The sequence below is a fragment of the Marmota marmota genome, unplaced genomic scaffold (assembly GCF_001458135.2).
Source record: "Marmota marmota marmota unplaced genomic scaffold, marMar, whole genome shotgun sequence".
NCBI classification, from domain to species: Eukaryota; Metazoa; Chordata; class Mammalia; order Rodentia; family Sciuridae; genus Marmota; species Marmota marmota.
Window position 1 is genome coordinate 33811500 of NW_026000005.1, and position 21998 is coordinate 33833497.

Sequence of the window (21998 nt, forward strand, 5' to 3'; positions counted from 1 at the left end):
CTCTTCCAGGAGTGTCTTATTATTCATAATTGTTTGTTGAGCCCTACTGTGTATCAGGCACTACTGTAGGTCCTGGTTATATGGCAGTGAACAAGACAGATCACGTCCTGGCTCTTTTGGAGTATGTGTCTTCAAGAGCCAGAAAACTTTAGCATCCTATGAAATTTTTTCATTGATTGCCTGTCCTTCAGTAACACAGATTCCAAAGGACAACTATGAATGTCCACAGTATTCTGAGGTTCCTGTAAATCACCAAAGATAGTTTAACGGTCACAATATCTGATGATACACAGATTTTTGTTGCATTCTGATATGTTTTTAAAAATGGATAATCCATGTAAAACAACCATAGTGTTCATAATATTTCATTAAACTGAATGGCCTGTCCCTAGACCATTATTCAAAAATAACTTATCTGTTCAGTGTTGTTGGTTTTCATTTGTTTTACGTTTTCCTTGTATGTCTTCTGTTCTCTTACCAATTATGCTCTAACCCTCTGAATTATAAGCTTAACTGGGGAGGAAGCCTCCTAAACCCGTGCACATTCTGTTGACAACACTGCCTGACCACCTGTGGACCCCAAGAAGGGAGGGCCAGGCCAGGATAAAGGGAGAGGAGGGCTTGTCTGCTGTTCGTGGTCTGTCTAACCTCTCCCAGAACCCTGACTTGGGCTCTTCTCTGATATTTGAGGGAAAACTCTCAGGTGAAGGAGGTCCTGCTCTCATCTCCTCAGGCTACATCAGCTTCTGTGAAACGACCCATCAGGATGGAGCTGGAACACCCCAAGCTTCCTTCCAGCACAATGTCCCAGCTTCTAGTTTTCTTGGCTGTATCCTTGGGAGAGTTGGAGCATTTTTCCTGGGCTAGCAAACCTAGAAGCTGGAGTCACAGTGCTTTCCTGTAGGTACACACACAAACACACAAGCCACACGCACACACGCATGCTGCATGCTGACAGGAGCAAACCTGTCTGCCTTGCTCCATCAGTACCCGCACAGGAGAGATGAAAACACTGCAGTTCCTGCTAAAAGGAGACTCTGGGGGTGAAGGAGACAGAACGTGGAAAAGAAGGCAGGTTATATCACAGAGGGAGAACGGGAAAGAAGAAGGAAGAATTCTAGTATGGAAAGGGACACTAGTGGTAGGGAAAGAAATTTTATTTTCAAGCTTTAAGAGAATATTACAAACAACAGAGAGTTTTAAAAAACCCTAAAAACTAGTTTAAAAAAGTACTTGACAGTGTCCTTTTAATACCCAAGGATGATGTGGCCATTGTGCAACGACAACAAGAAACTCTGCAAGTGACTACCCAGTGGCCTTCCCTGGCAGGGTCCCAGGAACCGGCAGGTGGGCTCCAAAGATGGTGTTCCCTGTCAGGACCCTTGGCCTGCCTGGCTGCACAGGAAGGACCTGGGAGCACACAGCACTGAGTACTAACCAAACCACCTCTTTGGAGAGGGTCCCCAAGCAGTAGGGAATACTTAACCAGGTTTCCATTTCTCACCTTGGGGTACATCAGCCATCTTCTGCTCATACCACAGCAGCTGTGCTGGGAGACCCAGGTGGGAGGGGACATATGGGATGGCCTTCTGTGCCTGTGCTCAGGTTATAGAGGCATGGCACTGAGCCTGAGTGGTCATGGGTGGGCTGGGTAGTTGGGAAAGTTTCTCTTGGATTGACAGCATTGAAGGCTGAACCACAGCAGCAGGACTGTGCTTGTGTTACCCACCAGTAATCAAACTTTCCTCGTGGTGTGTGTGCATGTGTGTGTGTGTCCTGTAAACATCTTTGAATCAAATCACCATGAAATAGAGTAACAAGGGCACAGACAGACACCCGTCTTTAAACCTAAGCCCTCTTTGACCCCACCTGAAATTGGAAGTTCCAGCTGGGAAAGTTCACATGGGAGGAGACATACCCTTGGTGACTCACACCAACATATCCCTCCCTGCGCCATCCATCCCAGGGTCCCTAAAGCCATTTGAATCATCAAAAAAATTCTGCCACAAGATAAGCCCAGAGACCCCAAAGCCGGTGTGTCCTCCCTACCAGCCCACATGTCCCTCCCCCTCCCCCGACTGCCTAGGAGCACAGACCAGGAAGAAACAGAAACAAGGTCAAGGATGAAACGGAGCAGGTTTCAAATGCTCTTCCTCTTGGTCACCTTTGCCTTTTCTCTCTGTGGCCTGTGTACTGCAGGCACCGTCACCAGTCAGACAGTGTTGCCCTCCCTCAGCCTCTCCTCCTGCACCTCTGGATACATCTGGGAGGTCGTTGTGTTAGGCTCTGTCTGTCTGTATTGCCCATGGTGCTGAGCTTGTACTGGTTTCCCGTTGCTGTTAGCAAATGCTAGTGACTGGAAATCACAAAACTGCTCCTGGTGCCAGCCTCCGTCCAGCTCCACCCTTTTCCAGGGCTCCTCGAGGCCCACACTTTCTGCTCTGGCCTCCCCACACCTGCTCCCTGGCCCCTCCCACCCGACCTGTCTCCTGCATTCTCTCCCTTCCTCCCAGGGCTCTCCAGTCACACTGTCGTGACTCTCATGACGAGCTCTCGGCTGCCGCCCTGGGGACTCCGCTGTTCGTGAGGTCTCAAGTGACTCAGGATGTGCAGGATGGTGTAAGCACAGTGGTGATTGGACAGAGGGCCTGAGGGGTGGCTGGTAACCCGGGCAGGGCCTTCTTCAGGGGCAGGGCTGCTGGCTGCCTCCTCTTCCGAGGAGGGGACATTGGCCTGGACAGATGAGGAGGTCCGGAGGTTTGTCCTGCCTCCTGATTTTTGATCCTCTAGGTCTTTTGCCTTGTCATAGTTCAGCACTTTCCACTGTTGATTGACAGCCTGCCACCTTTTAAAGATGCGATACACAGAGGGTCCCTCGTGGATGATGAGACCTGAGGCAACAGGGAGAAGAGAAAAACAAAAGCTAAGCAAGAGATGGTGAGCCATTGCTAGGAGAAATCCAATGTCTCCCCCAGTTTACAAACAGATACAGGTCCTGGAGTAAGATGGGATTTATTGGTCTGGTTTATATTCAAATCTACCTTCCAGCTCTGAGCCACATGATTCTCTTCCCATCAGAAGTTTAAGTCAGTCTCACTAGGTCAAGCCTAGTTTCTTAGGCTGGACAAGTCTTCCTTCCGAAGGGAGAAGGTGGAGGGGCCACCACACCAAGTCATGAAATAGACATGCAGTGCCTTTGCCTACCTCTCTGACTCCATTTGCCTCCTTCTTGGCTTGATGCAAACCAGATTCTTCCATTGAGGCACAATATAAATATCTTTTCCTCCCTGTATTACATACCCATCGCACCCAGTATTTAGCAGATGTTGAATGAATTGTGTGCTTTTAAAAGCAGCATATAAGAAACCCTGTGGTCATTCCACACCTGCTGAATGAAGTCTGAAATTCTGCTGGTTAGTTCCTTGCACAAATAGCCCAATGCTGCTGAAATACAAAACCCCTAGAGAGATAAGGTAATACAGTTGTACTGGCCAGAGGCAGAGGTAGAGTGGAAATGGGCCACACCAGGCAACAAGGCAAATCAATAGTGTGCGCCTACTGTGTGCAAGCACTGGATATACTGCAGTGATGGAGACAGTGTCTTGTCCTTAGACAGCTTACATTAAGGTGAAGAGACACACAGTATGGCAGAAACCAGACTATTTCAGATGCTGACAAATGCTACAAGGAAAATAAAGTAGGGTTAGCTAGCCGCTGGCTACTGAGTCAAGGGTCCTATTATAACAAGTTGGAAAAGAGGTGGTTATATTTAAGTTAAAACTTAAATGACAAGGAGGGACCTCTGCAAAGATCTAGAGAGTACTCTAGGGGTAGGAAATACAAGTGCCAAAGATAGGAGATGGGGATGAAATGAACAAGGGTCAGAATGAAGGTCTGCGTGCCCAGGAGTGTTAATGTGCAGGGAGATAAAGTGGGCAGAGGCCAACCCATGGTTGGGTCTTTAAGGCCATGACAAGGAATTTGTATTTAATCCTGAGTATAATGGGAAGCCACTGAAAGGCTTACTATGGGGAATGATGGAATCTGATTCACCCTTCAGAAAATTCATTCTGGTGCAGGCATGGACAAGAGTAGGAGGGGATAATTAAAGGAAGTGATGTAGTAACTCAGGTTGGAAATGAGAGCAGCCAAGATTAGGGTTATAGCTGCAGAGACAGCGAGACATTGTTGGAGGCAGGATGTATGCTGGAGGAAGATCTGACAGACCTGCTGACAGGAGAGGTGTGAGCAAAGAGAAATATCTGGACCACTCTGAAGCTTCTGGTCTCAGCCAGTGGATGAGTAAAAGTACCATTTACCATGATGTGGAGGGCACCAGGGTCAGCGGTGTGGACTTGTGGCACTGACTATATTAGTTATGGCTGCAGTAACAAATGACTACACATTTACTGACCTAAAGCCACAGGCATGCATTCGCTTACAATTCTGAAAATTAGAAGGCTAAGTCAGTCTCACTGGGCCAAAGTGAAGAATTCACCAGGCCTGGGTCTTCCTGAAGGCTTTGAGGGAGAATCTGTTTCCTTTTTTAGCTTCTAGAAGTTGCTGGCATCTTCATCTCTTTCTTGCATCATTCCAACCCCTTTCTTCTATTGTCATATGTCATTACGCTTCTGTCATCAGATCTTTCTCTGCTTCCTTCTCATAAGAATATTATGTGGGGCCCAACTGAATAATCCAGAATAATCTCCTCAATTCAAGAACTTTAAATTAATATCTTTTTCCATCTAAGGAAACTAAACAGCTAAGAGATTAGGACCTGAATGTCTCTAAGGGTCATCATTCAGCCTACAACAGTGATTAGTGATATTTTTGTCATGAAAATGTAAGATGTCCCATGAGAAATCTAACTGAAAGGTCAGGTGGGCAATTGGACCTATGAAACTGAAGTTTAGGGATAAGTCTGGCCTGAAGATGGAGGTCTTGGGTGTAGAGGTGGTGCTGTTGTTTGAATGTGTCATCTTTAAAATTCAGGTGTTGCCAGTGAGACAGTCTAAAGAAGTGAGGCCTTTAATAAGTAACTAGGCCATGAGGTCTCCTTCCTTGTGAAGGAGATTAGGTGTCTGTAAAGGACCTTGACAGAGAAAGTTGGTTCTTTCTTGCCCTTTCATCTTTTGCCATGGGAGAATGTAGCAAGAAATCCCTCAACAGATGTCATACAGTGATATTCAACCTCCTAGACCCCAGAATTATTATAAATTTCTATTATTTATAATTTACAGTCTTGGATATTTTCTTATAACAACCCAAAACAGAATAGGACAGGTAGACTTTGAAGCCTTGGAAATGCTGAGATATTATAGGATAGAAGAGGGCCCATGCAGATCCCTGGGCTTCTGATGTTGGTAGAAGGTATTTGGTGGAGGCATTGGCAGAGGTATAGCCAGCAGAGAGGCTCTGAAGAAGCCCTCAAGAGGGTAGGAGCAAGTCCAGCATGCGGGGGAGACCCATAAGTTACACGAGGATGTGTCAAGAAAGAGAGCATGGGAACTCTTCAATATTGTTGAGAGGGCAACTCAGGTAAAGTGAGGTATGGCCATTGGCTTGGTGGACACAGGTGGAAGTAGAATAATAGAAGTGGTTCTCATCCAAGTGCATCTTTGTCTCCCATGAGATCATCAGCTAAGGTGGAAGGGATCGAGGAGGATATGTTGAGTTTTTGTGGAGAAAGAAGGTGGGAAATCATATCTTGGAAAGAGTGCATTTTTTGAGGTAGGTGTGATAAAATAATCTGGCTGCATTGAGTTCCCATTTGAGATTTGAGGCCATAAATCTGAAGTGTGTTTAGTCATAGGTTGTGTAATTTTTCTCCACATCTTCAACTGCTTGCTCAGGTATATGTGAGGAGTAAGAAGGTTATAAGTTTAACTAGCATAAATTGCTTTTCTGGGTAAGCAGATATGACAGTTATTCATGTTTGCAAGTAAGTGGTATCATGGTGGACCTTGGAGTCTAGGCTGGGAAGGGAAGAATTGAGGATACAAAAGATAATCATGGAAAATAGAGAGTGATAGAGCCAAGGGCAGGAGGTGTTCCTGAGGCTGGAGAATTGCTAGAGTCAGTGAACTATAAGATTGGATGATGGCCAGACTTAAATCCAGATTTTGGAAGTAATGTGGTTATTAATGTTGATGGGTCTAGGGAATAACCACTTGATTATGGGTCTAGGGGGTGACCACTTGATTAGGGGCTGAAGTGGGCTAGAAGAAAAGACCCTTGGAGTAATAGAGAGGCACAAGCCATCCTCAATGCTACCAGATGAATTATTCTCTTTTTATAACAAGTATATTTTAATATACTCTTTCCTATCCTGAAATCAAATTCATAAAACTATTATAAGCTACTATGATTTCTTTAAAGAAAAATAATGGGATGCCCTAAAACATAAAGCAATAAGGGAAGATATTTGTACCAAAACAATGTAAATTTCAACATAAATCCTGGGGCACAACTACATTAGAAAATAAACAAAGCCCATGCATTTCCAGAATGCCTCTGAAGGGGATGGTACCACTGCTGAATATAGATGCTATGGGCAAGAGTCGTGGAGGGGCGAGTGAGCCATTTATATCAGGAAATGTAGGCAACAGCATCCAGAAAGGAGGCAAAGAAAGATGACATTCATTTCAAAGGGCTGGGGCTTTGGAAGGAAAAGAGGAGAGGCAGTGTAATAGAAGTAGTGGGAAGCAGGAAGCACATGGACCCATCTCCAGGCCCCACAGACTACAGTGTGTGGGAGAGAGAAGAGCCACCGCTAGGGAGCCATGGGGAAAAGGTGTCCTCAGAAGACAGCTGTTTCAGGCAAAGGACGAAGAAAGAAACACCCAGAAGAGGTTGCTAATGCTGCAGAGAGCATGATAGAAAGGCCGGGGAGATGGGATGAGCACAACTGAGAAAGGACGGTTGTCCATTTGGGGGGTGGGTGGTCGCTGAGCTAGGCCTGGGATGGCAAGAGAGGTGACTGGGGCTGCCAGGAGGGATGGGATCATCCTGTGGGGATGGAGAACCCTGGGGAGGAGCCAGCTTGTAGGAGCAAATGGCAGTCACCTCCACCTCCTCAATGTAAAGCCAAGGAACTTGGTGGAACAGCTCAAAGCTCTTGACGCTTCACCTACATGGAAACTCTAGGAGATAGGAGCAAGTCACCAACTGCCACTTCGTCTTCAATATCCCAAAAGGACCCCAAGTTGCACTTTGCCCAACAAGTCTTGAAGCATTCATTGGAAGGAAGACAGAGTCTCAGTGGTTCCTGGCCCTTTATTAGGGTCATGCCCCTTTGAGTAGCTGATGCAAGGTAAGGATCATCTCCCTGGGGAACAAAACAAAATCCAGACATCCAAATCATTCTTACAGATGCAGAGGGCTTGTGTTTCTCCTGAAGGCCCCTAGGGACCCCCTTGATCTGGCTTAACAGATTCTAAACAAGGAGACTTGCTCTCTGCCCCACTGCCTCACCCCTCCCGACTTCCCTTATTCCTGTCCACCTCTTTAATATGCACCTGTGCCTCCTTGGCACCGATGCCACTTCTTTGTCCATTTTTTCCATGAAGCTGTTCAAATACCACAGTGCTCTTTTTTCCAGGTTGCCAACCCCTTGAGAACAGGGCCAGGTCTGGTTGATTCTCTTGCCGCCAACGCAGCATCAGGAGCGTAATGAACCCTGGTGATGGTGGAGGAGCCTGGGGCCTGGACAGAGAGAAGCAGGATCTTCTGAAATGCCAAATTAACTCTTTCCAGTGAGAGCCACTATATTCACTGCCTAATTAGCTTTTCGATCAGACAATTTTACCCTGATTGAAGAGGATGGCTTGAATTTTTGGTCTGAACACTGCCTTTTAATTATCTTTCTAGCATTCAGGAAGTAATTAAAACATTTTAATGGAGAGGTGGCTGAAGGGGAGGAAGGTGCACCTGTTTTTCTAGATAATACTTGCTTGGCAAAAGTTGGAAAAACACAAACTACCTCATTCACAACCAGTTCCCACAGCCCTTTCTATGCTTCCTGCTTTACAAATTACTTATTGATTCTTTGGATGGAAGGATTTTTAGCAAATGGGGAAGATGGGTGGGGCTCATTTGATAGGGCAGGTGACTCAGGAAAGTTGAGAAGGATAGGGTAGGAAATGGCAGTGATAGAGGAAAGAGGTTGATTTTAGATGAGGAGGAAAGAAAATTATTGATGAAGGGGATAGAGAAACAGAAGAAAATGGAAATTAAGCTACGTGGTAAAATCAGAATCCCAGCAAATGTGATTGAGCCCTTTTCTGGGGGTTTCTATTTAATTCAATGGCTATCTAGTAGTCACCCACAATGCCCCAGCCCTGGGCTGTATTTGCAGAAAGCCCAGTTCAGAAAGAATTGCATCTTCACCTTTTTTTCAAGTCTCTCCACCTTTGGGGCTCCTCTTCTTCACACAGGCCTAGACTCCATAGGTTGTCAGACCCGTCTTTTGTTATCATCTCTCTCCCCCATCCCAGTGTCCAGCAGAAATGGCTCTTTGCTTGGCCAGTGAGGATGGGAGGGAAGGCAGTGCCCCTTCACACCCTTTCATATCATAACAATGGCAGAGTTCTCCCGATGAAGTGTCCCCCTCCTCCTCTGCTGCATTTTGATCACTGGCTCCTGCTACGCCCAGAGCAGTGAGAGACACCTAATTTAGTAAGTCCTTCCTTAGGACCTGCTATGTGCTTCTCTGAGCACCTATGATGGACAAAATCATGGGTTCCCACCATGTATGGAATGACAGGTCTGGGCTAAGAGAGAAGTTTATAGAAAAGCCTCTGATTCCCTCAGTAATGCCAGAGTCCCTGCTCTGCCCCCACCTCCTGTCAGAATCCTGGTTTAAGTGGCATAAAAATTGCCAAAAATGCTAGATTGGTGCTCTTCAAACTTTAGCAAGCATTGGAATCTTGGGACAGCTTGGTAAAGGAAATTTGGGGCCTTACCCCTGGAGAGTTTGACTCAGAAGGTTTGGGATGAAGCCTGAGAATCTGTACTTCTTCCTCTTTCTTTTTTTTTTTTTTTTTTGATACTGGGGAATAAACCCAGGGTCACTTTACCTCTGAGCTTTATCTTCAGACCTTTTTAAAAAAAAAATTTTTTTTTTAAGGCTGACCTCAAACTTGCAATCCTCCTGCCTCAGCATCCCAAATTGCAAATTTGAGACATGGCACCCTATATACAATCTGCATTTCTAAGAAGCCTTAGGTGATGCTGATCTGCCTGTGAGTGGGCTACACTTTAGTAGCACTGCCTGGAACATGGTTCTTATGGCTGACCACTGCTTCACAGAAGCACCCTTATTAAATCCTTTTGGCATTTTTGTCCTTTGAATTTTCATTGCAGGAAGCATTTGAGTAAAGATGAGCCTGCCTTTACTCAAATGCGGCCCCTGGATCCATCTTGCACTACCTCCTTGGGGAGGCCCTCAGCAGTGCATCCTGGCTGTACCTGTGAGAAGCATAAAGATGAATCCCTGGAGAATATTTTTTCTTTTTAACAGTAGAGTATATTTTGACATATTTATAAAAACATGGATTACATCTTATTCTAAATAGGATCCCAGTAGATTTTTGGGCTCCATGATTTTGAATTAACTTACTCACCAATGAACATATACTGAGCATTAAAATTTCTGCCACTTACTAGCCTTATGGCTTCAGGTAAGTGATTTCCTCTTTATCAGTTTTCTTATCAGTAGATTGGAACCAATACCTGCTTACTCAGAGATAAGATGATGAGTCCTGTGTGTGCATCCGATACACAACACTCAAGGCCACATGAATTGATTGTCATCAGGGAGACCATAGGACACACCATCTCTGCCACCTTCTTTGTTGGCAACCTGTCCCCACCATAAGCACCTCTTCTTCCACTGAACTGTTCTTCCCAATTTTCAGGTTGAGTCACTGTGTATAGATGGATAATATGCCTGAGCTGAAAGATGCTCTAGGAATTAATGGATTCTATAAGAATCGAGATAAGCCCTCCCTCCTGCACCTCCTCTCCCACCACCAAAGCCTTCAGTACTGCCAGTTGAGGGGCACCCCTCCTCTACAGAATTTCCCTCTTAAACAGCTCTAAGGTGGGACCTAAAGTCTTAAACTGAGGTGCCACCATGACCAAACACTCAGCTTCCAGATTTTACTGGTCGAAGACCCACCCTGTTCAGAACTATACTAAAAAACATTGAACAAGTGTGGGAAAGAAAGAAACATAACCAGCTATTTTGGTGGGTTCAGGGGAGTGCTACTAGAAAGCACCAGATTGGCTACTACCTGCCCAATATTTTCCAGGGTTGCATCTTCATGCTTCTCATAGGTACATCCAGGATGCACTTCTGGGGTCTTCCCTGAGGAGGTGGTGAGAGGTGGATCCAGGGGCCGCATTTGGGCAGGCTCATCTTTACTCAAATACTTCCAGCAGTGTAGACTCAAAGGACAAAAATGCCAAAAGGATTTGATGAGGGTGAATACAAAGCTACTTTCCCTTCTGTTTCTGTTCCTTCAATGCCACCCCAGGAGGTAAGTGACCCCTTGGAGGTAACTTCTATTAGAGTTCTCTTCCTCCTAGTGGCCCTTGCTGGCCTGGTTGACCTTGTTCAAGCTGTATAGTGTTTCTCAAGGCCTCTGACTCAGCCATTCCAGTCCCTCTGATAACCTAGGGCAGTGCAGACCTAAGAAACCATTCCCTAGGAAACCAGTAAGAGCCTGAGATGCTTCAAAATGAAGTGAGCCTAACCCAGTTGAACCCGGTAGGGGAGAGAAATTCTGAAGTCCCAAATATGCACTGGTATCCCTGAGGGGTCCATTCCTGGGAAGATACATTTTGGGGAAGATACATACCAAGATATTTGGGGATATTTTTCAGTAAACCTTGTGGGGTTTAGGACTTTCACTATCTGGACAGAATGCCAAGAGAACTGGCATCACCTCAGCCACACTGGGTCATATTAGTGCTTAGAGGGATGATGAGGGTCATGGTTGATGATGATGGTGACAGCAACAATAGTCTATATGTATTTAATGCTTACTATGTTTGTCACTTTAAAAGAGTTTTGCAAAATAAAGTACCTCTCACAGAAATCCTATGAGGCAAGTGAGCTCAGAGAGACTAAATATCTTGCCCAGGAAGACAGAGCATGCCCATGAAGTGGGACATAACCCCAGGTTCATCTGAAACAAACAGCGCATGTCTGGGGGGCTTCTCCATGTTCCAGGTCACATGCACCCCTCAAACAGTTAGAAAATAAGGAGAAGATAATTTTTTAAAATTTTGCAGGTATGTATACAATTTCTATTTGAATTCATAATGAGGTGTCTCTTGCAATGATGTGTTGCACAATTTTAACAGAGTGATTAATGAAGCAAGCTTTGGAATCAGATGAAATTGGGTTTTAGTTGGAAGACTTTAGGTGATTCACCTTTCATTCTCATTTTACGGGCATTATGATAGTTACTACATATAGTTGTAGGAGTAGATAATGCTTAAAACATATATGGAACTTTTCACAGTACTTGGAACATAATGAATAAAAATGCTAGTTTTTATTTTATCATTATTAAATAAGTGTCATGTGATTTCATCTTACATAAATAATGATAAAATAAAACAAGCTATTTTTGGTGCTGCTGGGAGATGCAAGATTGGAAATGCTAGCATATACCATATATTCTCCAGGGGTACAGCTTCATGCTTCTCTCAGGTGTGGCCAGGCTGTACTTCATATAAGTTATTATAAAGTTACAAAAGTAGTTCATTTAAGCAGACATGCTAAACTTTCTGTCGCCAAAAAGAGTTTTGTCTCTTAAACTCCTTGGAACTTTAAAAGATGACTAGGGTCTTTTCTCCTATCAGACTCTCCTAGCTCAAAAAATTTCTGGAAATAATAGGATGGGCCCTCTTTCATAAAGATGGTTAACTGTCCACCAAAACTCCACACTGCCCTCCTCAGTACAGAGTCACCATTAAGCAGGAATGACATTTTCCCAGTCCTTTATATTTAGGAGGGACCAGGTAACTAGTACTGAATGTGAACATGAGTCAGTATTAAAGAGAAAGTGGGAGGTGGGCTGACTTATTTATATTCTCTTTTATTTTCTATTAGCTGAATGTAAAAGACTTAAAAGCCCTAGAGGACTATGGAGCTATAGGATGGAAGGAACTTGAGTCCTTGAATCACTCACTGTGTGAGGGAGAATCTCCCACTGCTCAGGAACGTCTACTGAGTTAAGCCACTGACAATTATATACCTTTAGTGCCAGGGTAGGGTCCAAAAGAGAAGACCAGTTTGTGACTTGATGGCATGTTTCATGTAGTCCCCAAAATGTATTAACTGTCTTGAGCGTCTGTCTACCTTATTTATTAGATTTGGGCCATTTCTAATCACAAACCTCCATCAGTGGACAGATATGCCACTTCTGGATCTGTCCTGCACCAAGAACTGTCCCTAAGAGGTGTTCCTAAAATATTTTGAGCTTTGTCAGCACAACTGGAATAAGTGAAGTGCCCCAACCATGGTGTCTCCTTTGAACTGGATAGTGATCACTTTGCATGTCTGCGTATGAATAAATCACCTTCATCCTCTGAGTATCCAGCAGCTCTGCTGTGGAGAGAGGTGGTCCTGCATAGGAAGACCTGGGGGTTAGAATATGAGTTAAATTAATCCAGAAAACTGTATAAACTGCATGCAAGTAACAGAGCATGGACTGAGCATCGTCTTGCCCATTTATGGGGATGACGTTTCTCATGTCTGGCCTGATATTATTGGGAATCCCCCATAGCCACAGTAGTTGGCCTTTGAGAACCCTGCTGTCCACTCACAATGAATGCAGTTTCTAAATCCTAGGATGTCAGACCTAGAAGGACCCTGGAGATTATTGGGTTCAACCCTCTCATTTTATAGATGAGGAAACCACTTGTAGACAGAGGTTAACTTGCCCAAGGTCACCAAGGTTGTTAGTGGCTAATCTGGTCTTCCTAGTTTTCCTGCACCAGGTTGCCTCTGCCATATTTTCAAATAAAATTGATAGACTTGATAGGTGGGGTAATTTTTAGCTGAAAGGAAGGAAGAAAGGAAAGAATCTTTGTGGTATACATGTGTATCTTTTTAGTTAATGTGAAGTCAGATTTGAAAAAAAATGTTTTCACAATCCTGCTGCCCTTCCCACTTGCTATAAAGTGAGATTTAAATCTCTTTATCTCAGAGGACAGGGACCAAGCATCTCTCCATCACTGGAAAGAGCCTCAAGGGACCTCATACACAGAGGAAGCCTTCAAAAAAGATGTTTCCATAGTTTTGTTGACTACCATCTTCCACTGTTTTAAAGTAATTCAGAAACATTCCTCTCCTTCCTTCCCCTGGAGTGAAAAACTTACAAGTGAAAAACAGACATGATAACAATGAGGCCCTCATTTTTGCAGTGTTGAAATTTTGATGACCAACCTCTTAGGTCTGCAGAGTAAAAAATGTATGTATGCTTTTTGGTGCCAAAGCCCTTAATTAATTTGCCCTTGTTAAATCCTAATAACTTGACCCACTGGAGCAGAGAGTGCCCCATTTGTTCCCCGTCAGCCTTCTGGCCACAGCAGACAACATCACTAGAGATGATGGAGTAGGAGGCAGGTGGAACAAGGCCATTAGATGTAATCAGATTTTGGTGAGGGGATACAGGTGAGGGACCCAAGAACCCTCAAGGGAACACAATTCTCCCAATAAGAACAGACTCTTCATTAGGTGAGGACACGGGGTCAGGCTAGGTCTCTCTTTAGGCTGTGATTGGATTTAGGTCGTCAGTTTCGGCAAGCCTTTGTCCAGTACCCTGGTCAGGGAGAATGGACCCTGCTCCAGTGCCTCTTAGTCTGGTCACTGATACTTTTGAGGGCTGACCCCTTATATATGCCATTTTCCTCTCAACAATCTTCTGAGGATGCTGTTATCATCCCATTTCAAAGATGAGAAAAGGGAAGCAGAGAGAGGTTGGGTAAATCACTCATGGTCACAAGGTTAGTGAGAAACTGAGTGAAATGTGGCCCCTGGCCCTAGACTATTCTGTAGCACCACTCCTACCTGTTTGGAACCCACCACTCTGAGTTTGGTTCCATCTATTTTTCTCATTCTCTGTTTCCATCCAGCCCTTAAATGTTTAATGTCCTCAGTTCTTTGTCCCTAGCCACCCTCCTCCTACAAATATCATTTCATCAAAACACACAGCTTCAAGGACTTCTTACTTTTTGGCCTCAAAATCTGTCTGCAGATCTAATCAACCTGCTAACAGAAAGCGGGGAATGCACTACAGATTCTTATCCCTCCCTTATCACCTCCCCCATTTCCCATTGGTCACCAGCCCTCACCAGAACTGGCCTGATGCCCTCAACATCTTCCTCATCACAGGAGGGAACCCCCTGGGTTCTATGGCAGGCCCACTCCCTTTCTTCCCCAACAGAGATAACTCTCCTGGCACTGCCTTCTCCTCTCTGCAGCCCATAATGTACTCCATGTGTCTTGTTTCTCTCTACTGCAAACTCTTGGATGAGGAACTGGTTCTTGCCTCTCTGCCTAGATTTTAAGCTTAAGATGGTCATTTTGTTTTGTAGCCTTTGCTAGAGACATACCCCTTGGATCCTCTTTGTTCTGCCCACTGTTCACTCCTCATGCTCAGCTGTTGTGCCTAATCTCCACTCAAGCCAGAACCCTGGGGCTCCCACTCTCTTGGAAGGGGTCCACATCCTAGCTGCATCTCAAGGTCACCCCTACACTTCTATCCGTCTGCCACTGCACTGCATCTCTTTGCTTCCTGCTTGGACTATTATAGGCGTTTCTCAACTGGTCTCTCCTATCTTCAGTCTGTTAGCTCTGATCCATTGTCCCCCCAGTTACCAGCATTACAGGTTTAAAACACACATCTGATCAAACTTCTTTCTGTGTAAAACTTTATCAATGCTTCCCCACCCTCATCAGGGTAAAGTCTGAGTTCTTAACACGATTCATGACTCTGGAATTCAGCCTCTGCCAACCTCCCAACTTGTTGCCCATTGCCAACCTCCCACCCTGATACATGCACTGAGACACACAAACCCATCAGAAGTTTCCTGAGCATGCTTTGTTCACCCTGTCTGTTCTATACTCCCTCTGCCTGGAGTGTTCTCCCTCTTCTATATAAACTTAATCATTGGAAACTACTTTTAAGGATAGGGTTTCTTCCTTTGACAAGCTTCTTGTGACTCCCCCTAGAGAAAGTTGATTGCTCTCTGTTCTGCCAGGTAAAGCCTCTGTCTTGTGATGTAATTTTAGACAGTGAGCTCCTTGTAGGCAAGGGAGTGTAAGGCAGCTATAAATGTTACTGAATGAATGGATGTGACCATCCTAGTCCCTCTGACTCAAATTCCTTACCCCATTTTCACTCATCCTGTGTTTGGACCTCAGTTACAGCTCTTGCCTGAGGACCAGTTTTTGCCTCCTCCACCTTCCCCATGAAACATAAGCTCCTCAAGAGTAGACTACTCTCTTATTTGAGTGTGTATTGCCAGGGCCCTTTTGAGTCCAATGTCTTAACAACTCAGCCATCACAGCCACTGCCAGGGCCCTTTCAATATATATTTTTGTTTGTTTAAGATAGGGTCTCTCTATTTTGCCTGAGCTAGTCTTGAACTTATGGGCTCAAAACACCCTCCTACTTCAGCACCCTGAGTAACAGGAACCACAGGCACAAACCAATATGCCTGGCTTTCAACAAATATTTTTTAATGAATGGATGGATTTCTCAAGTCCTTGGTAAGCAGTAGACTTAGCTTCCTGGACCCCAAGTACCTTTCAACACCAGATAAGCCATCTAAATTTCATCTCAATTTCTCAAGCCTCTTTGTCAATTGGCATCAAAATAGCACTGATCCAAAAGGAGGTGTGACAATGGTTAACCTCCTGAACCCTGAACGCAAGACAGGAGCAGCTGGGGTTCACTGAAGTTCTGATTGCTACATGCAATTACTGGGCCAACTTCTCTCCTCCCACCTCTACCCACGCTCTCCTCTGTTACAGCAGTGCATGGGTTGGGGGTATTCTTTGATTGCTGGAGGCAACTTCACAGAGCACTCAGAGATAAAATTGGCATAAAAAGTGCCCCGGAATTGGAGCCAGAGGTTCTTGATCCCATCCTCAGCTTCACCATTTGCTTAGTGGTATGACCTGGAGAACAACAGCTTTAAGCCTTTCCTCTCCTGTTAAACATGGGTCATAGTACTTACCCTGCTTATCTTTTAAGATTGTTGTATCCTTCATCATTTTCTTGTAGGAATTTTGTAGTTCATTCTGTCCTCAACAACTTATATTGGCTTTCATAGTGACATGCATTGGTACATAAAATTAGAACTCTAAGCCAAGAGATGCTTTATCTATAGGAGAAGCTTGTATCGCTAAATGCCCAACCCTCTTATATGACCAAGTTCAGAGCCATTAACCTCAAACCCGGAGGTGTGCTGCATCAAGTAGGGAACCCAGACCTTCCTGGCAACCATTTTAGGGTTATTGCTATGATGGGGTCTTCTTGACCACTGGTCGTTCTGGAAGTCACCAGGGAAGACAGCTGACATGTTTCCTGAGCAGCGAGCAGGCCATGTTCCAGCCTCTGCATCCTCTTGGCTTCATGGTAGATAGTATCTGCTGTTAGCTCCTGGTAGAGTTCACCTCAAAGTCCTACCCACTCTTGTGATCTCTCCCTTGGAATACAACTCCAATAGAAAAGATATATATATATATATTAAGAATTCATCAAAAGAAGCCATTTTATGTTTACTCATATTCTTTTCTATCTGTGGCCATTTAGCCAACTTGAGGAATAGATAAATTGCTCCTGATACCTGCAAAAATAAAGTCCATAGAATCATAACAGCAGATGGTTTTATTCCTCTTCTCTGGTTCAGCCTTTTGAGCTAATACAGAACTAGACTCATTTTCTTGTCTCTTGGTGATAATTATCCAGGTGCTGAATTGCTCCACCACCCAAGGAGTTTGTGTCTATGGAAAAGGATTCTTTCACTCAACATTTTTCAACCAACATTTCCAGGCATACCTAGAAACTTTGCTCAATTGGACCTGCACCCACCTGATGGCTGTCATCTCCTTGTTCTTGAGCCAAGAGGTGAGCCCTGGGCAGGGTGTGGAGTGCGACAAGAACTCCCCTGCAGAGGTAAACTTGACATGCCACCTTACATTTCTCTCAATGACTCCAATGCCCAGTGTGCTCTCTAGCGGACCCTGAGGATCTGAATGTTCAGTTGAAATAAAGATCTCTAGTGGGCATAGCAGTCTCTGCCAGATTATTCCCCCAGAAAGTCCCTAAAAAGCAGATATTTTTATACTCACTTGTATAGTGCTATGTGTTTTTACTCTACTGGTCAGAACACTGCAGAAGAGGGAATAACTGCTACTTGAATTTCCCCTTCAAAACCATCATTGTCACCATGGATCATTGTCAACATCATTATCATTACCATCATCACAACTACCACAAGAATCTGTGGGTTCTGACTACAGCCTGTCATCTCCTACTCCCTTCTCTAGGCCACAAATCACAGAGAGTATCTGCTGCATCACTCTCTGTTTTATTTCATCTCCTAGCATTTTCTCCTATGGACAGACAGTTCTTCTAGGAAAACACAAAGCTGAGAGTCTCACTTTGCTGCCTGACTCAGCCTAAGATAGACCTGCCACCTTACATTTAGTCTCAGAGTTTAGTCTCAGAGTTTCAGCCCTAAAGGTGGAAAGAATAGTCCTTGCTCCTAGGGACATGCTCTGAAATGGAATTAACTCCAATTATAACTAATAAAGTGATAGAAATATTCTTATACATCAATCTATTATCTGATTTTTTTGGTGAGGTCACCAAAAGCTGTTAGGGTCTCTATGTGTTCCCCTCCTACCCCATGGCTATTTCCAAACTGTCACTGGATTATCTGAGCAGAGTGGATAGAGTATATGGCTTTGTGTCCTGGGAAATTATTCTTTCCTAAAAGCAGGGAAGAGGAGAAATAATGTGAGAACTCTCAGTGTTCATCCCAGAAAATAAAGGACTCAGTGTCACATGCATACCAGAAGAGAAAGAGTTAGTGAGATAGAAATTGGCTGGGGGGAAGGCAGGCAGGGAGAGAGGAGCCAAACAAGAGACAGAGGAGGAAGTAGTGGCATGGAACCCTGCTCAGAGAGATGCTGGGAGCAAGAGAGACCAGAGCCCCATATAGGCTAAAGCAGGAGTGCTGTGGCTCAGAGCCGCAGGGAGGTGGCTCCCTCTATAAAACAGGGTCAGGTATACTTGAAGTCATAGGTGGCATAGGTGGCATCTGTAAGTATCACATAAAGGAAGCCTTGAGACTCCTGATACCTGATGTAAGAGGGCCAATGGAAAGAAAACTGGACTACGAGTCAACCTTGCTTCTAAGCTCAGCCAAGTACCTTGAACTGATTACTTCACTTCTCTGAACCCCATGTCTCTCAGTTGCAAAACAAGAGAGTTGTTCTGGTTGACTGCATAGTCTCTTCTATGTTCAGAGCAGACCTGTAATCTGTAGCACTATAAGCAGTAGACAGTATTTATGCTCATCTCTCTCAGCCACACTGTCCCAGGGTGAGGAGAAGCATACTTCTCTGCCCTACAACCCTATTGACATTGGGCTTTTTGGTGGCTGCATTGGCCATTGAGCTGTCTGCAGAAGGGACAGTATTCTAGTTATAAACAGAAGCTTTGAGAAAATTTCCACCAATCCTCTTGTACTTCTGCACTTGGCTAGAAGAGCACATCTTAATCTTAGTAGTCTCAGCTCCTTTAGCCCAGGTCCCAGCATGAGTAGACACTGGGAGTGGGCCTGAAAGCAATGCACAGCCAGCAGCTAAACCAAGCCAAGCTCAGCAGAGTCTCTCTCTTTTTAATTTTTTTTAAGTGAGTCAATCTCTCTCTCTCTCTCTCTCTCTCTCTCTCTCTCTCTCTCTCTTTCTCTCTTTCTCTCTCTCTCCTCTCTTCTCTCTCTCTCTCTCTCTCTCTCTCTCTCTCGTTGTAGATGGACACAATACCTCTATCTATCTATCTATCTATCTATCTATCTATCTATCTATTTATTTTTATATGGTGCTGAGGATCAAACCCAGTGCCTCATATGTGCTGGTGAGTGCTCTACCACTGAGCTACAACACCAACCCACCAGCAGAGTCTTAACTATCTCACAAACCCATGAATGGGAAATGTTTGTTGAAGAAACTGTGATTTGAGGGAATTTTTTTGTTACTGCAGCCAAACCTAACTAATACACTACGTGACAGGAAAATCACAGAAGCACACCTCAGGAACAGACCTAATGTCTACCTGAAAGAGAAAACTAATACACTACATGACAGGAAAATCATAGAAGCACACCTCAGGAACAGACCTAATGTCTACCTGAAAGAGAATGAAGGGCAGCTGGAGGAGCCCCCACAGGAAGCCCCTCTACTGTTCTCACCTCCATGCCAGAGCTGCCATAATCCTCCATATGGAGACACCTGGATTTTGGCATTAACAACCCAGACCTCAGCAGGAGTAGGGAGAGAGTGTTATGGGATGGGAAAGTAGATTTGAATGCATCAATGTCAAATTCCTCCCTATTCATAGTCTTTTCTTTTCCACAGTCCTTCACACCTGGGCTGTCTGTTTCTCTCACTGCATAGGGGCCATAATTACAAGGCTCTTGAACTTGGGCTTGATATATTGATTTCGTTAGCATAGAGAGGCAGAAAGATGGCTTAGATAAATTCACAAGTTCTAGCATCACTGGTCTGCAGCTGTTGCTATCAGTATGCCAGTCTTTTGGTCTTTCTGATTCCTAATATTAAAGAACCCCAAAGAAACTCACATCAACATTATCCTAGCCAAATTCTAACTAATAGATGTTTTCCTGCCAAACAGAGAAGCAGAGTATATTTAATATAATACACACACTAGTGCCCAGAGAAGACAATCATGGAATGCTAATGCTCCCACTCCTGTTGCATAGGGGATACCAAGCATTCCAGGTTGGGAGGTATAGCCAGGGATTACTCATGCTTCATTTCACTCAGAAAAGCCAGGGCCCTTCTCTACCTCCTCAGTTGCTTGGACCAATCCTTTGAGGTTGACAGCCATAATTATCTATTGGGACAAAAAGGACCCAGCCCTCCACTAGTCATGGTAGAAGAGAAAAGGAACATGACAGGGTAAGAGAAGAAGCAAGAAGTAAAGCAATGGATTCCAAATTCTTCCAAAACACCAAAGCTTTTTAAACAAAATCTTTCCTGAAACAGAAATATATGTAAATAGATAAAAGTACAAAAACTCAGGGTGAAGCAGTGGTGAGGATTCAGAACCTGTCTGTGTAGCATTCTATTTTCCTACTTTCAAAGATGGTTTCTGGAGCTGTGTATGAAACCCCAGCACTACACACAGTTTGAAAACCACTGGACTGGAGAAATTTAGGGCATTGGAGTAGGATTATATAAAACTGGGGGAGGAGTGAGGCAAATACCATGACAGCTATTTCTGAGCATTTTGCTGGGAAGAGAATGGAATTGTATAGACATCCCTTGTCATGGCAGGACAGCCAAGGGGCATATAACAAAGAAGAGGTTTTCCACAGCCTGCCTGAGGCAGATGGACTGACCAACTGACCTCTCAAATCTTACCTGCAAGCCTCCTTATCCTTGTCTTCAGCTGGGCAAGACAGATTTACTTGCGTATGTTTTGATCTTTCTTCCTTGTCCTGCTTCCTCCCTCTCCTATCTCAGCTATGGCCTCTCCTGAGCTCATAGGTCTTGAACTTGGAGCCATTTCTGCTTTGGCTTCCAGGGGATGAGATCCTGAGGGTTCTGGCCACCTCATCAGCACATGGCTCCCCACCTCCCTTGAAGACAAGCCCACGGACCCACCTATGCACACCACGTCCATGAAGCCATACATCCCGTAGCAGATCTGGAAGAGGAGGTCTTGGCGCTGCCATTTTGCTGAGGGACTGAAGGTCGACCAGATGAGCCAAGAGATACTGGCGATGAGGAAGAGGGAACCCAAGATGGCGGCCGCAATCTGAACCTTCTCGATGACTGTCAGAGAGATAGCCTGCCACTGGGAAGGAGAGAGTGGCAGGTTAGCTGTTGCTTGGATGCCCTTACCCATTTTCATCCTTCTTCCACCTGCCCTAACAGCTCACCTCTGATATTGAATTTAAATTAGAGCTTCTCAACTTGTACTACAATGAATATTTTTGCAATTTTACATTGTACTTTTGATGCAGAGGAAAACCACATCCCATGAAATGATCACAAATTTTGTAAGGAGAGAGTTCTGGGCAGGCATAGCTAAGAAGAAGATCCTTATATATTTGATTATTAAACAGACAGAGAAATGGGAAGGAGAAAAAGAAAATAGACTAAATGTGGGTGGTGATTCAGGGCTTCAGAATCTTCTTTTCAGAGCAACACAGTTTATTTTCCCACAAATAGGTTTTGAAAGGTCACAGGTCTCTCTCCTGCCTGTTTTGTTTCTACAACACCACCCTGCATGCCATTTAATATACACGCTAGAGATTACCAATTCAATAGTTAAGGAGAAAACAGGATATGGGGGAGAAATAAGAAAAATAGTTTATAATTTTTTTTTTAAATTGATTTTATTTTTCTTAAATACACGACAGTGGAATGCATTACATTCTTTTTTTTTTCTTCACAATTCTATTTTATTTTATTTTTTATTTTATTTTTTTTAAATTTTTTATTGTGGGTTGTTCAAAACATTACAAATTTCTTGACATATCATATTCGACACTTTGATTCAAGTGGGTCATGAACTCCCACCTTCACCCCATACACAGATTGCAGAATCACATCAGTTACACATCCATTGATTTACAAATTGCCATACTAGTGTCTGTTGTGCTCCGCTGCCTTTCCCATCCTCCACCCTCCCCCCTCCCCACCTCTCCCCTCCCCT

General features: G+C 44.3%; 1 protein-coding gene across 2 annotated transcripts in view; it reads right to left on the minus strand.

The window, feature by feature from the left end:
* Window positions 1-1142: 1142 nt before the first annotated feature.
* Window positions 1143-21998, minus strand: part of Marchf4 (membrane associated ring-CH-type finger 4) — a 105546-nt gene continuing 84690 nt past the window's right edge. For both annotated transcript variants that reach the window (XM_048808524.1, XM_015481069.2), the window contains 2 exons: window positions 20942-21134; window positions 1143-2891 (listed from right to left, as the gene is read on the minus strand). In XM_048808524.1, coding sequence (XP_048664481.1) covers window positions 2524-2891; window positions 20942-21134 — 561 coding nt within the window. In that variant the 3' untranslated portion in view covers window positions 1143-2523. The remainder of the gene's footprint in view (window positions 2892-20941; window positions 21135-21998) is intronic.